The following is a 19,345-nucleotide window of genomic DNA, read 5'->3' on the forward strand; positions in this document are numbered from 1 at the left end:
CTCTTTCTGCACTCCTCTTATTTCAACACACCTTAGCGCCTTATTTATGAGGCCCTAGCGGCACTTTTACATTTTGCAGCATGCATAGAAAAGAGGAAAATGCTATCAATTGTTGTTTTTGTGCAGGAAAGTGCCCCTTCCTGCACAAAAACAATCCTCCTCACAATGCAGGCATCCTTGCAACATGATGCAAGGGTGTCTGCGTTGGCGCATAGCTGCGGTTTACACGCTGGCTCAGGGGGAGAAGGACAGGAATGCACCGTATCTTGTAGATACAGCGCATTCCTGCCCTTTTCTTTTAATGCATGGCAGCGCAGCAGGAAGGCCTGCTGCGTTGCTGTGCATCAAACATTCGTAATTGAGGCCCTTAGTGTTTTCTTTCTGCACTCCTCCTATTTCTATGTACTATAATTTCCTCATTCTGCACTCCTCTTATTTCTATGTACCTTAGAGTTCTCTTTCTGCACTCATCCTATACCTTTGTACCTTACTGTTCTCATTCTGTTCTCTTCACTTTCTTATACACCTTACTGTTCTCTTTCTGCGCTTCTCCCATTTCTATACATCTTAGTGTTGTCTTTGTGTGTTCCTTAATTTTCTATATACCGCAGTGTTCTCTTTCTGCTTCTGCACTCCTTCACTTCCTATGTATTGTAGTGTCCTCTTTCTGCACTCCCCCTATTTCTTTGTACCTTAGTGTACTCTTTCCATTCGACACCTATTTCTATACATGTTAGTATTCTCTTCTGCGTTGCTTAAGTTTTCATGTACCTTATTTTTCCCTTTCTACACTTCTCTGGTTGTTTCCATGTACCTTAGTGTTCTCTTTCTGCACTTCTCCAATTTCTATGTATGGTAGTGTTCTCTTTCTGCACTGCCCCATTCTCTTGTATCTTAGTGTTCTTTTTGTACACTTCTCCATATTGTTCTCTTTCTGCCATCCTTAGATTCTTATGTACCGGAGTTAGTATTCTTCTTCTGCACTCTTCCCAAACCTATGTAACTTACTTTTGTTGTTCTGTACTTTTTACCATCCAGTTAGACCCTATTGTTCTCTTTCTGCACTTCTCCTATTTCTTTGTACATTACTCTTCTCTTTCTGAGCACCTCCTATTCCTTTGGACCTTGGGGTTCACTTTCTGTGATCCTTACATTTTTATGTACCTGAGTGCTCTCTATGTACAGTCCTTCAATTCCTAAGTATCTTAGTCTTCTCTTTCTATACTGCTCCCATTTCCATATACTTGTACATTTGCATTTTCTTTCTGGACTCATACTCAAACATACCTTTGTGTTCTTTTTCTGCATTCCTTGTATTTCTTTGTAACCTAGTGTTACCTTACTACCCTCCTCTCATTCCTAAGTACATTAGTAGTCTGTTACTGCATGTCTCATATGCCTGTGCAGCTTAATGTTCTATTACCACTTTCATCAAATCTCAGCATGCCTTTTTAATCATAATTAATTATTAGCATCAGAATGGACAGAAAGTCAGTGGAGGTAATAACACTTCTCAGTGCAAACCAACATATATTAAGCTACAGACTAACAATGTTCCAAGTAGTACAATGCCTTTTCATAGGTTTACATTCAGGTACTATCATAGTTTCTTCAGAAATCATGGATGCTGTTATTGTTGAAAAATACATTAAACAATAAAAGAAAACATATACCTGACACGATAATAAGATAACAGTTATGAATTGCTACACCTGTCCTCTCGTATATAAACCAAGACTAGTCAGTCACTGGTGGGAGGGCGCTCACATTCGCCCTAGGAGGGAAGAGAAGGAAGAGAGAAGAATGTTAAAGGATACTGAGCATATGAGTTCCGAGAGCTGCCCCTGTTCTTCCGCCTCCATGGCAGTCAACCACCTTATCCAATCCATAACTACGGTGTGCAAGAAAAAGTCCTCAATCGCTTCTTCTGGGCACCCGCACTTGACCCTGTGTAAATTCAGGTCTTTTTTGTGTTTCTAGTTGTTGTCGCAGTGCGAGCACTCAGGAAGCTTGTCATTTTTTATGTAGGCCTGCAATCGCTCAATGAATCCCTCCCCCCACTCCATTGATGCGCTATGGGGTATTTGTGCTGTCCTGTCACTTCTTCAGCATCCTATGACTGATGTTCAGCTGCCACCCAATGCAATAATGCACTCTGTCATTTGGCCAGAGGAGGGGATGCTGCGCTCACCCATGTCATAGTTATAATATATCGGTCCAACAAAAAAGCCAGATCTACTAGCCGAGTCAATACCCATTCTACCTTGGGTCTTTTTAATTTGCCCAGCAGGCAGGTCTCAGTGGAATGCAAGCTAGGCAACCCAATGGCAATGGTGTGAGAATCTGCCACCCACCCCAATAGTGGGTGAGACATGTGCAGGACCGTAGCATGTGGAAAAAATCTGCATCTAGGGTCATATACCTGAGACAATGTGCAGAGGCATTAGGGGAGATATTACTTATTCTGTTTGGAGTAAAGTATACTCAGTGCAAGACATAAAACTTTAGTGCTCTACTTTTCCACTCCTCCTATTCCTGTGCTATAATGGCAACTTGCTGTGCTCCTCCCATTCCTTCAAACATACTGTTCTCTTTCTGCATTCTTCCCATTCCAGGCTACATTAGTACTCTCTTACAGGACATCACTCATTCCAAGCTATTCTAATGCTCTCTCTTTTTGATCTCCTCCCAATCCTATATGGCTTTGTAGGTGCTTTATACATTCTTCCTTTTGTGATAAAACTTAGTATGGTTTTTCTGTGCTCCTCTGATTCTGATATGACTTAGTGTTGCCTACACCGCACTCGCCTGAATTATATCAACCTTAGAGTTCTCCTTCTTCAATCTACCTCTTCTTATGTACCTCAATGTTCTCCTTCACTCCTCCCATTCCTGTGTGTTTTAGTGTTCTCTACCACACTCCTCACATTCCCATATACCTTAGTGTTCTCGTGCCATACTCCTTGTATTCCCGATTACCAGCAGATTTAGAAATTGGGTCTCTAGTTGGTAGAGGTTTGCACCCTGGCCTAGTAGGGACCACAGTCATAGTCAGGGTAATTTAGATACACACTCTAAATTAACCTGTGCTCACCCTCTGGTAGCTTGGCACAGAACAGTCAGGCTAACTTAGGAGGCAATGTGTAAAGTATTGGTGCAACACCTAAATTGCAGTACGACAATGAAAACAACACAAAGAGATTCCAGTTTAGAAAAATAGAAAATATTTATCGGAGTAAAACAAGACCAAAATGACAAACATCCAATAAGTAGAACTCGAGATATGATTTTTTAAAGATGAAATCCAACAACAGTGCTTAAAAGTCAATCGTGCTAAAAGATTACTTGATGTTGCGCTAGACAGAGGTGAATTCAAAGTTCAGGTCAACCACAATGAAGGGCAGGCTGGCTACAGGACCCATGCAGGGCCTGCTTAAAAGTACCTTGGATAGAGCAAGCGTCTGTTTCAAAGATTCGATACGTTGGTTTCGATTCAAGGAATCAGGTCCCTCTTCGCCATCGAGCCTCACAGTTGGGACCTCTAATTGGTGCTGTGTCATCGTCGAACCTCACAATTGGGGACTGCATGGTCATCGAGTCGTGTAGGGATGTCTTCGGATTGGCACTGAGTCTGTATCAAAAGGGCACTGTGTGGGTTCCGATCGGCACAGAGATGACAATGCACTGTTTTTTTTTTGCAAAATAGCTGCACAGCCCACCTTTGAGGCCCAGGACTGGAGCGGCACCTTAGGCAAGGAAGGAGTCACAGATGGCAGAGTCCAACAGTGGAAACAGGGTTGAAGGAAGTCTTTGATGGCCGTGAGACTTCAAGAACAGGGGGCAAGCCAACAAGCCCTTGGAGTCACTCGGGGTTCAAGTGATGTAGGTTCAGTCCTTCTCACTCAGGCAAGAGAACAGCAGGTAGCAGGGCAGCTCAGCAAAGCAAGGGAAAACCTAGGCATAGTCCAGAAAAGCAGTAGTCCAGCAGAGTAGCATTCCTTTCAGCAGCACAGCAATTTTTTTTCCTGGCAGAGTAGTCACAAGTCCAGACGTGTACTGTCTTGCTAGTGTCAGAAAACCAGTGCTTATACCAAAATGTGCTTTTGAAGTGGGGAAGAGTTCAAAGAGTGAGTTTAAAGTGCACCAGTATCCCTGTCTGGCAAGTTATCTGTGGGGGTAATCAGTCCTTTGCGTGGTGTCAGGTCACTACCTATTGAAGTGCAAGGGTTAGTCCCTTCCTCCCTTCCTGCCCAGGAAGGGCCATCTGAATTCAGATGTATATAAATGGGTACTCAGTCACACCTAGCCTTCCTATGTTTGTGACTGTCTGAAGGGAATGCACAAAGTTTAACTGTCACCCAGCCCAGACGTGTATTGGAGACAGCCAGCAAAGCACACAGAGCAGTAAGAGCAGAGAAAAGTTCACTTTCTAAAAGTCGCATTTCTAAAATAGTAATATTAAAGAGGATTTATCATTACCATTCCAAAGATATAAATGATGCAGCTACTCTTTTCTAATCAGGACAATACACAATTGGCATATTCAATGTACTTATAAAACCCTAGTTATGTGCACTACATGTGTCCAGGGCGTGTAAATTAAATGTTACTAGTGGGCCTGAAGCACTGCTTGTGTCACCCACCTAAGTAGCCCTCTAACTATGTGTCAGGACTGCCACTGCAGGGCCTGTCTGTGCAATTTACTGCCACTTCGACATGGCATTTAAAACTACCTGCCAAGCCTTCATTTTCCCTTTTCTTACACATAGGTCACCCCTAAGGTAGGGGCTAGGTAGCCCATAGGGCAGGGTGCTATGTAAGTAAAAGATAGAACATGTACTTCTCAGTTTCACATGTCCTGGTGGTAGTGACAAACAGCTACATTTGTTTTTCACTGCTGTGAGGCCAACTCCTCTCATTGGCTAAAATTAGAAATTCCTTAAAATACTTTAAAGCTGCAATTCCTGATCAGAAAGGAGTAGCTACATCATGTTTCATATCTTTGAAATGTTGGTGATAAATCCTCTTTAGTGGTAAAGTTGGATTTGACATTATTTTTTTAGAAAAACTCATTTTAAGAAAGAGGACAATTTTCTGCTCTTAACATTGCTCTGTGTGCCTGCAGCCTGGGTAGGAAGGGGGAGAGGGGAGCTTACATGAATGAATAGGCTGTGTCCTGTCCCCACAAAAAGGACTGATTACCCCCCACATATAGCCTGGGTTGAAAGGGGTCCTTGTGTACTTCAGGGAGTTCCTTTGAAGCCACCCTCTACATCAAAGGCACTTTTAGGTATAGGTACTGGGGCTCTAACCGTAGCAAATCAGTACACTACTGGACCTGGGAAGAACTAGGCTGCAGTAAAGACTGCTGTGCTGTAAGGATTTCCATGTTGCTGTGACTGACTGAGTAACTGCTTCTCTGCTTGGCTGAGCTGCCCTGTTGCCTGCTGATCTCTGCCCTGCTGAGGACAAGGACTGGACCCATCTCACGTGAACCCAGAGTGACTCCAAGGGCCTGCTGGCTTGCCTCCTGTTTTCTGAAGTCTCAGGGACACAAAAGACTTCCTGCAATCCTGCTGGTGCTCCTGGACACTGCCATCAGAGAGTCCGACACTTGCCTGAAGTGCCCCCTCCAGTCCTGGACCGCAGCTGATTTCTGCGAAAACTGATGCATTGCCTTGACTGCGTAAGAATTTCCACCACATTGCCCTTCGATGTGGATGAAGAGGCTGCTTGACGACATCGGATCCACAGCCTGCACTGTTCGGCAATGATGTTTGAGCAGGCTCCAGAATGACTCATTGCATTAACTTCAATAGAGCTCGATGCAGGACCCCAGATGCACGGTTAGACGACGACGCAGTAGGCTCTTGACATCGACAAAAGTTCCATCCAAAGTATTTCTTCAGCCGGACCTGTCTCGTTTCTATAGCTGGCTTGCCCTCCATTGCAGTTGGCCTGAACTTTGAATTTGCACCCGTCCCTCGCGACCTCAAGCAACCTTTTGACCTCTAGGGACTTCTAAGCACTGTTTTCACATTTAATCTTTATAAATTCATATCTCAACTTCTACTTATTGGATTTTTGTCATTTTGGTCTTATTGTACTCAGATAAATATTCTATAGTTATCCAAACCTGTGTGGAGGCCTTTTGTGGTGTTTTTATTGAGTTACAATAATTTAAGTGTTGCACAAATACTTTACACACTGCCTCTTAAGTTAAGCCTGACTGCTCTGTGCCAAGCTACCAGAGGGTGAGCACAGGTTAATTTAGGGTGTGTATCTGGCTTACCCTGACTAGAGTGGTGGTCCCTACTTAAACTGGGTGCAAACCTCTGCCACCTACATACCCCATTTCTCACACTCCCATTAATATATGTGTGAGTGTACTGTTTCTAAGGTGCTTTCATTTAAAAATACTTTAGTATTCTCTTCCTACTGGCATCCCACTCCTATTTTCCTTTGCTTTGTATGCTCTTTATGCACTCTTTCTTTTTAATATACCTTAATATGGATTTTCTGCACTGGTCACATGCTACTATGCCTTGGCGTTCTCTTTTTGCATTCCTTTGATTTATATACACTTTAGTGTTCTCTTTCTCTAAACCACTATTTCCCATTTACCTTAGGGCACAATTTAGAGTTTAGCTGAGAGAGCACTCTATTGCAAAGGCGACTGGTAACCTTCTTCATCAAACTGAAGGTCTGCTCACCTCATTTAGAGACATGTGGACCTTCAGTATGTCGATGGCAAAGACTACTCCGTCTCTGCCATACACCTCTGATGGTCCGATAGAGAAAGAACCATCAGAGGTTTTGTTAGAGTTGCCAAACAAATGGCAAATTTTGACTGCCCATCATTGGAGCAGTGACAACTCCAAAATGGCCGCGCATGCCATGGGTGAAAACTCCCATGGTGTTTAGATCAGTGCTTTTTTCATTTTTAAAAACAAAATCCCACTGTGGGATTTTGTTTTTGAATATACAAAAAAAACATTGAACGTTTGCCATCCGACTCCGTCATGTTGATGGAGATGTCTGTCAAACTTCCAATGCATTGATAGAAATCATCATGATGGTGATTCCTGCCAAGGAAAAAAGTGTCCACTGCGCTGGCTGATATCTCTAGATTCCGAGGATGGCTACTCCGTCAGGGCGATGGATTATTTTACTCCATTGCCATGATGGATTATAGCCCGTCCGGTGCGATCTAAATCAGCCCCTTAGTTCTCTGTTACTTCACCATTCCCATGTGCCTTAATGTTCTCTTCTGGCACTCCTTTTATTCCTACATACTTTAGTGGTCTTTTTCCTGACCCCTTGTATTCTACGAGACCTAGGTGTTTATGCACTCATTCGATTTGATGTACCATAATGTTCACTCTCTACATGCCTGAAACTCCTTTATGCCTTTGAGTTCACTTTCTACACACCTCTCTTTGCTACATGCCTTAGTGTTCTCTTTCTCCCCTCCTCCAATTATAAGAAACCTTTGTGTACTCTTTTGCTCACCACTAATTCCAAGATACTTTAGTGTATGTGGTAAGACACTGAGCTTATTATACCGCGTAAGACTGCTGCTAATTACTTCATAGTAAATTGCGATTTTGCACGAGTTTGATCTATTAATTCAATACTTTTTGAAAAATGTACCTTTTAATTGTTTTAGAATGTTGATTTGAATATTGGGTGTATAACTTTGTTCCCTCGTTCGACCCCTGCGGTACCCGGATGTTAAAACGGGTCCGCATTGCGCTGGGGTTGACGTAGTAGTCTTTTACCCTCCACTACTTAAACCACGCTGGATCGACCGCGCAGCGTGTATGTGGTAGGACACTGAGCTTATTATACAGCGTTAGACTGCTGCTAATTACTTCATAGTCAATTGCGTTTTTGCACGAGTTTGATCTATTAATTCAATACATTTTTAAAAACTTACCTTTTAATTGTTTTAGAATGTTGATTTGAATATTGGGTGTATAACTTTGTTCCCTCGTTCGACCCCTGAGGTACCAAGATGTTAAAACGGGTCCACATTGCAATGGGGTTGACATTCTAGTCTTTTACATTCCACTACTTAAACCACGCTGGATCGACCACGGGGCGTGTATGTGGAAGGACACTGAGCTTATTATACCGCGTTCGACTGCTGCTAATTACTTCATAGTCAATTGCGTTTTTGCACGAGTTTGATCTATTAATTCAATACTTTTTTTAAAACGTACCTTTTACTTGTTTTAAAATGTTGATTTGAATATTGGGTGTATAACTTTGTTCCCTCGTTCGACCCCTGCGGTACCCGGATGTTAAAACGGGTCCGCTTTGCACTGGGGTTGATGTTCTCTTCTTTTACCCTCCACTACTTAAACCATGCTGGATCGACCGCGCAGCCAAAGGCAAGCCCGGCTGTGCCCGGCTGGTCCCGTCGGTGCCCGGAGCGCGGCCAGCGCCAGAACCCCTGGTTGTTTGAAGCCCCAAATGTACAATAGAAATCAGCTGCTTGACTTGGAAAGAGGCAAATGCATGGCTCATGACATGCTCCTTCAAGATAATAACGTAGGTGAGTTCCTATGCTCTAAATGTTCATACCGGCTCAATCCAGGCTTTAGTAATCGGTTTAAGCTCACAAACAGGGCAGGGAGAAGATCGGGAGTAGGAAAGACGGATGCTCGTTTGGATAGAGAAACGGTGGGGGTGGCCAATAACATCACTACAAACGGGCTGGTCAAAGTCCCTAAGGCAATACGTGAGCAGCAGGTGCAGTGTCTTCTGCTGAACAATCGTTCGGTGGTAAAACATAAATATCAGCTAGGAGACCTGATTCAGCTCTCCACTCCTTTCATCATTTTTGTGACAGAGACCTGGACAGATAATATCTCAGGCCCAGACTGGAACATCGCCTTGCCAGCGGGCTATGCAGTCACCTCTCAAGATAAGGATGAAGGTAGAGGGGGTGGCAGAGCTATTATCTAGCGAGATCATTTGAAGGTACGTGTCGAAGCCATCTCAGTTCTACCAGCGGAGGCGCTGCATTTCTGTATAAAATTAAATAACCTCTCTACCTTTCAGGGGCTACTCGTTTATCGTCCACCTGGGCCCAGAGCGGATTTTACCCAGGCATTATTGATGCTTCTGGAGTCCTATACAGACTCCCACTCCCTTACTATTCTGGGTGATTTTAATTATCACCTGGAATTAATGAACAATTCAGATACAGCTAGACTGCTAAATAATCTAGCAGCATTTAACCTAAACCAACTAGTATCCGAACCCACCCACTAGGTGGGCCATACTTTGGATGGCATTTTTTCTAATAACTCTGATAATAATTTGACTAAAATAACAACTCTTCCATGGACAGACCATAAGGCCGTCCACTTTAACATCAAGGCTATGCTGCCTAATTATTGTACTCAAGCTAAGCCATCCAAGGTAAAAATCCGACGTTGGAACAAAGTTCAAGGTAATGACCTAGAATCGGCCCTTGGTCACCTCTCCACCCCGCAAGTGAAGAATAACAATGTAGCAGCGTCCCAGTTTAATGACTGACTCTTGGCAGCGGCCAACTGTGTTGCGCCAGAAAAACTGGTGGCGGTAAAAAGATCTAAGATGTCATCACCTTGGTATGGCCCCGAGCTTAAGTGCCTAAAAGTAAACTGTAGGAGAGCTGAACGTCTTTGGAGACAAGACTATAGTAATGAAAAGAAAGCAACCTATAATCTAGCCCTCCAACAGTATAAAGATGCAATTATTGCCTCGAAGACGCTATTTTTTACAACCATAAGATTGAGGAAGCTGGCAATTCCGCTAAGGAACTTTTTAAATCTGTTAAACTGCTGGCTAAACCGCAGGAAGACAGCACATTTAAACCAGATCAAGCCACGTGTAACGAACTGGCCTTATACTTTCAGAATAAGGTGCAAGTGATTTATAATGACCTCCTGAACACTTGGGGGGTTTCGGATAATCAATGCCAATTGCCTGGTGTTGTCCGATCAACCCATTGCAGATTATCCTGCTTCCAGACACTTACAAATGATGAAGGTACAAAAACTTCTCCTCTCTATAAAATCCGGCTCACCCAAAGACCCTTGTCCTCCAGCCATTATGCACCTGGCTGCTAGGAAGATCTGTGATAAGCTCATCCCTCTTGTTAACCAAGTTTTGGAATCGGGTAACTATCCAGCAGCGTGGAAAAAATTAGCTATCAGGCCAATTTTCAAAAAGCCGACCCTGGACCCAACTGAACCTAAGAACTATCGCCAAATTGCTGGCCTGCCAATAGTAGCTCAAATTCTGGAGAAGCCAGTTAACAAGGTGTTGACTGACTATCTAGATGCCAATAATCTCCTGGACTCCACGCAACATGGCTTTCGGTCTTGTCATTCTACCGAATAAGCCCTTATTACTGCAACGGAAGAGATCTGGAGAATTGTGGATGGAGGGGGGCAGAGCAGTCCTCGTACTCCTAGAACTGAAAGGCAGCATTTGACACCATGAATCACACGGTGTTAGTGCAGCGGCTGAAGGATGTGGGGGTCGAGGACACTGCCTTGGCCCTCCTCTCCTCGTTCCTTGAGGCGAGGGAGCAGAGTCTGCATTGGGATGGTCTGCAATCAGATAGTTTTCATCTTCCATGTGGGGTCCCACAGGGATCGGCCCTATCCCTGACAATGTTCAACATCTACGTCACTCCATTGGCCAGACTTATCAGGAGGCATGGGTTTGCCCTGGTCTCTTATGCTGATGACTCACAGCTCGTGATCTCAATATCCAATCAGCCTGAGGCCACAGCCGTCAGTTTTCATGCATGTCTCACTGGGATCATGACCTGGATGAACCATAGCTTCCTGAAAATTAACACCGATAAAATGGATGTGATAGAGTTTGGCCAGGGCCGATCCCTGTGAAACGACTCCTGGTGGCCGGTTGAGGCTGGGGAATGCCCGTGCCCTGTCTCTAAGCTCAGGAACCTCGGAGTCTTCGATGATTAGCTGAATTTCTTTGCCCAAGTTAACAGTCTCACTTCCTGTTGCTTCTTTTTACTAAAAACATTGAGAAAATGTTTTCCTTTTATCTCACAAGAACTGCAAGACGGTGGTGGAGGCTCTCTTCCTGTCCAAGCTGGACTACTGCAATGCCCTTTTTCTGGGCATTGATAAGACCCAGATGAGGAAACTGCAGTCTTTACAGAATGCTGCAGCACAATTACTTTTAAACATACCTAAGGGACAATCAACCTCGGCAGGAATTAAGTCACTGCACTGGCTTCCTATCCAGCAGCGCGTGGAATTTAAGGCCTTTTGCCTGGTACACAAGGCACTTTACGGTGGTGGTGCTGAGGATATCCCAAAAAACTTCCCACCTTACACCCCCTCTCGAGCTCTTAGATCTGCAAATTTGGGTCTAATCCATACTACTAAAATAAGGCTGGCAAGATGGGGTGGCAGGACTTTATCGAACTGTGCGGCAAAGCTATGGAACAAAATGCCAATGGCTATGAGATTTCAATCTAATCGGCAGCTCTTTAGGCAGGATTTGAAAACATGGCTGTTTACCTCCATTTAGTCCCCCCAGTAATACTGGCCATACTCCTTCTCACATACACTAGCGCCAAGACGCCAGCGCCAGCGCTCTATAAACATACATCCTATCCTATCCTAACCTACACTTTTTACTCTGAATCCTTATATGGTTTAGTGTGCTCTCACTGTACTCCTCCCACTCCGATATAGCAAAGTATGCTCTTTATGCACTTCATCTATTCCTGCATACCTTATGTTTTATTATCACACACCAACCTTAGTGGCTTTTCACAATACTCCACCTTTCTATACTCCTTTTCATGCCTCCAATTTCAATACACCTTAATGTTCATTTTCAGCACTGCTTCTATTCCTAAATGCTCTAATGTACTCATTCAGCACTCCTCCTAGTTTGATAATATAGAGTTATCTTTCCTCAGTAATCCCATTCTGCAACTCCTTAGTATTTTCTATCAGCACTTCTCTTTTCCTATGCACCCTAGTGTCCATGCTCCTTCTCTTCCCATTTACTTTACTGTGCACTTACAACACTCCCTTTTTGTTTATATATCTTAGTGTTCTCTCTATGCACTCCTCTGCTTTACGCATAAAACCTCATCACAGTTCTTTTACTGTTCTCCTCTAGTTTTGCTCAGACTAAGAAGAGCTCACCATACTGTTCTCATTTGTGTGGGTGCAAATTATATTTTATAGCTCTTCACAGATTTATTGCTATCTAAAGTTTGCTCTCCCTTTTGCTAACTGTACTCTTTAAACTGCAGTTCCCTTGCCACCAGTTTCTGCCTTCAATGTCACTTTCCATGTCCCAGTACATTTTATGTGCTTTAATTGTCTCTTACTGTGTTCTTCTCAGCTATTTCTAATACTATGTAACTCTTCCATACTTGAGGCATAGTTTAATTCCTTAGTGAGCTCTATATCCCAATAGTGTTATCTTTAACTCAGCCATCCTACTGTACTCTTGCATTCTATTTCTACTCTAGTGCTCTTATAACATGCTCCTCCAGTCTCTATATTCCTCAAAGTTCTCTTAGGTTCTCCCCATCTCTGAACTTCTAAACGTTCTCTTACCATACTGCTCCCATCTCTATACAACTCAGTTTCCTCTTATGATTCTTGCTTATCTCTATATTGTCATGAGGTGTTTTATTATACACTTATCCAATTCTAACATAACTCCGTGTTCGAGAATGGTTCTCTCCTAATTCTCTATAATCAGGTTCATTTTACCATACTAATCTCACATCTGTATAGCTTAGTGTTCAATTACAGTTCTTACCAATATCTCTGAAAACAAGAGATCTCTCACTGTATATCTTGAATCTGCATATATCTCAGTATTCTCTTTTGGTTTCAGAAATTTCTCAGTACACTAGAGTTCTCTTGCCATACTACCCCTGTCTCTGTACACCTCAGTGCTCTCTTAAAGCGCCCATCCATATCTCTGCAAGCCAGAATGCTCTTCTCATATACCTCCAACATCTGTAATCCTCATCTGTTCCATACTCTTCCCACGGTCCCACCTCTATTTACCTCAGTATTTTTCTGCCATTTTCACTCATTTTTGTTTAACTCAGAGTTCTCTTACCATACTTTTCTATTGTCAATTTTTATCACTTTTCTCTTATGGCCCTTATCCTCAGCAGCTCACATTTCTGTTACTGTATGCCACCCTCCTCTATCAGTGCTCTGAAACAGCCCTTGCATATATCTGTGATACCATAGGTCTCGCCTATACTCCCCCATATCTCCATATTTATCAGTGATCTCTTAAGGCCGTCCCTTATATCTATATCGCTCAGGGTACTATTGCTGCATTCCTCTGGCTTCTTTATGCCGCTGTGTTTCCTTATGGTGCTCACCCATCTCTTTCACTAGAACCCAGAGGTTTCATACTATATTCCCCACCTCTATTTTCCCCAACATATGCTTATCATTCTCATGGTTCTCTATATCCCTCTGAGTTCTGTTACTATGTGCTTTCATGTTCTATACTCCTCAGTGTTATCTTATTGTTCTTGCTAATGTCTATGTGGCCCAGAGTTATTTTACTGTTCTCCAATTGCCTTTTTATATCTTAGTGTTCTCTTATGGTTCTCACCTTTATCTCATTACTCGTAGTTCCCCAACCATATTCCTCCTGCCTTTGTGTTTCACAGTGTGATGCTACTCAACATCCAAGATTTATTTTATTATAGGCATCTCACTTTTACCTGCCTGAGCGTTGTCTCACATTTTTTTTTACTTCTTGATCTCTCAGAATTCTTTCATCATAATCTTCCTTCTTCAATACTATAGTAATTCTTCTTCTATACTATACTAATTAGCATATTCATATCATGCTTGCTGACCTGTACTATGCTCCTCCCACCTCTATATTCCTAGTGTTATTGTATGGTTCTTGATAATTTCTCTGAAACATACAGTTCTCCTATCATGATGCTCCCACCTCTATATTTCTCTGTGTTATCTTGTAGTTCTTAGTCATCTCACTGTAACTTAGTTCTCTTATCATAGTGTCACAACCTATATTTACTTAAGTTTCTGTTGGGGTTCTTGCTCACCTCTTTATAACACTGAGCTTTGCTATCATACTCTTCACACCTACATGTACGTTAGTGCTCTCTTATGCTTCTTGCTCACCTCTCTGTAACTCTGTGTTCTCTTATCATACTGCGTCCACCTCTATATTCTGCAAGGTTCCTGTATGGTTCTTGATATATCACTGTACTTCAGAGTTCTTTCATTATACTGCTCCAACTTCTGTGCTCCTTAGTGTTCTCTTACAGATCTTGCACCAACATTTGTACCTAAGAGTGCTCCTATTATTCTGCCCCCTCTATATACCTAGGTTCTTTTATGGTTCTTGCTCATGTATCTGTATTTAAGAATTCTCTTTACATGATGTTCCCATCTCTATATTTATCATGTAGTCTTAGTCATCTCTCTCCAACTGAGTTCTATTATACTATTTCTAGAACCTATATATCCTTTAGTGTTCTGTTCTGATTCCTGCTCACCTCTTTTTAACTCAGAGCCTTCATATCATAATTAGGGCTTCCGGTTTTATGGTATTTATTTTTTTAATATTTCCATCTGTATTTCTCCATATTTTTTTGGGGCCATTTTATTGGTATTTATCCTTACTTATTTTATGCTTTGAGAATAAATGGAGTCGGCAAATAGAATATTTATACATTTATTTAACTGATAAACATGCACTCATACTTTGATGCCTGTCACATTTTAGCAAATTAAGCAGCCAAATAGAACAAAACACTACCCTGACAGGTAAATATTAGCATTACATACAAGTATATGTTAACATATGACTGTATTTAAGGGAATCTAATCCTGTTTTCAATTCCCCATGATGTCTATCTGCTTAAGAGTTGGTCTAGAATTCATGAAGGATAATAAGAAGAGTCACTTACAAGAAGCACAATTTTCTATATTTTTCCGCTTTTAAAAATAAATACAGACAGGAAATAGGTTGTTTTCTGTCTGTATTTATCTGTAAAAATCAGTAAAAACAGCAAACTGGAAGCCCTAATCATAATGTTCTCACTTAAATATACTTTAGTGTTCTCTTATGCTTCTTACTCATCTCTCTGTACCCCAGAGATCCCTTAATATACTGCTCCCATCTCCATGCTCCTTAGTGTTCTCTTATGGTTCTTACAGCACCTTTTGTAACTGAGTTCTCCTATTATACTGCTCCCATCTCTATGTTCCTTAGTGTTCTCTTATGGTTCTTACACCACCTTTTGTAACTCAGAGTTCTCCTGTTATACTGCCCCCACCTCTACATTCCACAGTGTTTTCCTGCTCACCACCTCTTATCATACTCCTGTTGTCATCGATAAACCTCACTGTTTCCTTACAGTTCTTTCACAAACCCTTATAACAAAGTTATCTTACTATATTCTTCCACAGTAAACACATGCTCCACAGTAGATCCTCGTTTCCTCTGCACGCCCACTTTGTATGTTCCCTGTAGAGGTTCTGAAGCCAAAGGAAAGGAGAGTTGGACGAGTCCTCCCTCTGTTACTATGTCCCGCCACTGGCCCACACGGTTCCTCTGCGGATCCTAAAAGGAGGACAATGCTAGATTAGTGTGCAACAGGCCATAAACATGGAGCACATGATGAGTCCAGACCTGACACTCATCTCCCGCTGGAATTTGCACTAATTCAAATCATGAGGCTTATTTACAAGCCCATTGCGCCACAGGTATGTCACTTTTTGTGACGCACCAGTGGCACATTTTGCTGCCCCATATTTACAATGATAGGTAAAGCCACCCTGCATGGCATTTTGTGTCCTTGTAAATACGGCCCCTTTTCACATAGCACTTTGCATGAAAAGGGCTTGCCATGGGTGTTGCTATAGGTCTTCCCATGTAACACCCATGGCTTCTGCCGCATTCCCTGATTTACAACCTTTTGTAAGCCTGGTAATGCGTCAGAATGCTATGCGTCGCAGGGGAGCTGTAGGGAGGCACAACCAGGAGATATGTTTTATTTTCTGCAGCACACATAGACAGGGTTAATTACCTCTTGTGATTGTTTTTGTGCAGGAAGGAACAATCTCCCCTGATACCATGGTGCAAGGGTGCCTGCGTTGGCACATGGCAGCCAATTGTGCGCAAGAGCAGGGGAAAGCAAAGGGATGCGACATAATATTGTAAATATGTTGCATCCCTGTGCTTTGAAAGAGACTCAGTGCGACGCAGCCACATGGCTTGCGGTGCCACGCTGAGTCCCTTTCTTGTAGATAAGGCCCCAAGTTTCTCAGATTGTTACAGTGATGCTGGCCTGGGTCATGTGCTCCTATGGAATGGCCATAAGGTTACGCTTTATATATGAGGTTTCTGAGTATTTATTGGTGGAATGCAAACACTGAGGGCAAAGGCATCCTTGCCTTCAGAGAAATCAGTGAAAAGAGTGTCACAGTGGGATCAAATAAATGAAATATTAAAATCTTACCTCAATATATACCACAGGGAACTGGAAATCAAAAAAGAAAGAATAAAGGAAAATGTGTCATTATCCACACTTGGAAGGAGATAGTAAATATCAGTAGGTTCTCACTCATCAACACAACACGTGCCCTATACACTTCGGTGGAGTTAGGCATTGTACCCTTCCATGCTGTTACACTGGTTTCCACCTCACTGTACTCAAGCATTCATGGATATTCTCCACAAACTAGACCACTCACACTAGAATGGAGTTTCACTAATAGATACATCATTTATTAAAGGTGTTGAAGCATGGTCCCACCTATTTACTCAGGTTATTGTCCTTGCACTTTCCAGAAGTGTCACTCATACCTCCATCTGTGGTCCACTTATTCTAAGAAATCTCACTAACCTCACACAATCCTTTGGCACTTTTCTCCTATCTCTTGCCACAGACCCTCTAATGATGGTGTCCTCTCGTCTCTCCTTCACCCCTGAGGTCAAATCCAGTATGGAAACAAGCATCTGACAAATGTGAGAAGAGTCCCGTCTCTGACAGATACCCTACCATAGAATGCTTCACTTTCCCTACCGTTCTCCTAGAGTTCCCATAGGCACAGTCTAAATCTTCAGATCAGTTTAAATTTAGGAAAAGGGAACTTTACTTGATAACAGCTACGGCGTAACCGACAGGAGACTTGGGGCCTGATGATAAAGGCGCTTATGTATACTTGGAACCTTGAAATCTGGAACCTTGAAAGGGGTACGCTATTTCACTAGCAGCAAGCGTAAAATGACAGTGAGCAGAGGATATTCAGTTCCTTTTTCTCAATTTGAAATAGGCTAATGGTATTTCACTTTCCATTTGCTCCTTATCTGAGACTGCCTGGGATATGTTCTTGTACAGAGGGCTTTCTGTGGTTTGGATGCAGCCATAGATTTTACTTCTGGGGTTCCAGTCTTCAGTTGTTCACATTCAGGGCAAGGTAGAGGTTCTACTGCAGCCATCTATATACATATATTTTGAGAGTAGATAGCAAATGATGATATATTGAACAGGAAGAACTACAGCTGTGATTGTGCCATGTTTGTCACTCTGAAAGGTAATGGACTTTCACTTTCCTTTTGCTCCTTATCTGAGACTGTCTGGAATATGTTCTTGTACAGAGGACATTCTGTGGTCTGGATGCAGCCATAGATTTACCTCTGGGGTTCCAGTCTTCAGTTGTCCACATTCAGGGCAAGGTAGAGGTTCTACTGCAGCCATCTATATCAGATTTTGAGAGCCTAGTACCTAGTAAATGATTATTTATTGCAAAGGAAGAACTACAGCTGTGATTGTGCCATGCTTATCAATCAGAAACAGGTAGGCTTTCTGCAATGCGCTTTTAGGCCTGCTTGATACAATGGCATTTCTTAAGGGTTCCAAGGCTATAGGGTCACGTTATTCAGAAGAAGTGCCTGATAGAGTCTATCTACTGCAAGTTCAAGACTTTCTGCATCACTACATAACCTGGGGGGCAGCTTCTTTAGTTCATTGCTGTGGAGGTTCATGGAGAGGGCTAAGTCATGCCATGCTTTAATAGCTTGTAGAGCCAATTGAACTTGGACACTCATAGATCCAGGCTCCGTGTTTGCAAATGGAAAGGATTTACCACTAGTGGAACAGTAATGGTTTATTATCTTTCATTAGTTTGTAGACCTACCATCTCTTTCTCTGGACGGAAGTCATCATGCAGTGAAACAATACGAAACTGGACTGAAATAGAGAAAGGAGAGCATTAGTGCATGTTGTTACAGCAAAGATATCCATATCTAGAATAAACCTCTAGTCCTTAGCGAATAGGGAGAACACCTCATTGCATTACAAAAACCACAGGTGTACACAGATTTAGGGTGAAGTGAGCACGTGGCACACTCTTAGCAAGTTCATCCCCACTTTCCCAGCATTCATGGTTGGTTCGTAAGAGAAATGCATACCACTCTAGAGGGCTTTCACTGCACCAGAAACGTTGGGGTATGGATTCCCAGAGAGATCAGTGTCCTTCACCAGATATACCTAGGTGGACTTTTGCAGGAGGTCAGCTATACCCTCCCCTGGTGAAAAGTTCATTCTCTCTCCCTGGCAAACAATGCAAATTGTACAATTTGCCATTGTGGAGTTATCTGCATTGTGTAAATAGACATGGACTCAAAACATTTCGATTGCCAACATTCCCATGCATGTACCAAACATCCCTCTGTGATGGGCGCCAATGGGGATCTTAGCTACATACAGCATTACAAAAGGGGCAGTGAGTCCTGTCTATCATCTTTGGTGGGTTTAGTGAATTTTTTTCTTTGTGGGCAGGAGCTTTATCATCTCTGACATCCTCATGAGATGATGGGAAGGCGAATTCACCTACCTGATCTAAGCAGACCAACAACTCCATTTGCATCCTTTGTGTATCAGGCAGGGTAGAAAGGGGGAACAACCTTTACAACGCAACTTTTACAACGCACTACCTTTACAACGCATTTTTTACAACGCATAATCCATTACAACTCATGACATTACAACGCATGACACTACAACGCATTTTTAAAAACTACCTTTACAACGCATTCCATTACAACGCATACTACCATTACAACGCATACCATTACAACGCATAATATTACACTACACTATCCAACACTTACCCTACTGTTGCACCCCCTGGAGTTAGAATAGTAATTTTTACCCCTATACTATCCAACACTTACCCTACTGTTGCACCCCCTGGAGTTAGAATAGTAATTTTTACCCCTATTCTATCCAACACTTACCCTACTGTTGCACCCCCTGGAGTTAGAA

General features: G+C 42.5%; 1 protein-coding gene across 1 annotated transcript in view; it reads right to left on the reverse strand.

Moving 5' to 3' along the window:
* The window catches only part of LOC146812902 (alpha-2-macroglobulin-like), a 237,564-nt gene that overhangs the window by 194,580 nt on the left and 23,639 nt on the right, over positions 1–19,345 (reverse strand). Inside the window, exons 4-6 of the mRNA XM_085619972.1 lie at positions 18,216–18,268; positions 16,535–16,555; positions 15,468–15,636 (exon numbers count right to left, since the gene is read on the reverse strand). Coding sequence (XP_085476098.1) covers positions 15,468–15,636; positions 16,535–16,555; positions 18,216–18,268 — 243 coding nt within the window. The remainder of the gene's footprint in view (positions 1–15,467; positions 15,637–16,534; positions 16,556–18,215; positions 18,269–19,345) is intronic.

Source organism: Triturus cristatus, chromosome 7, assembly GCF_964204655.1.
Source record: "Triturus cristatus chromosome 7, aTriCri1.1, whole genome shotgun sequence".
Classification (NCBI taxonomy): Eukaryota; Metazoa; Chordata; class Amphibia; order Caudata; family Salamandridae; genus Triturus; species Triturus cristatus.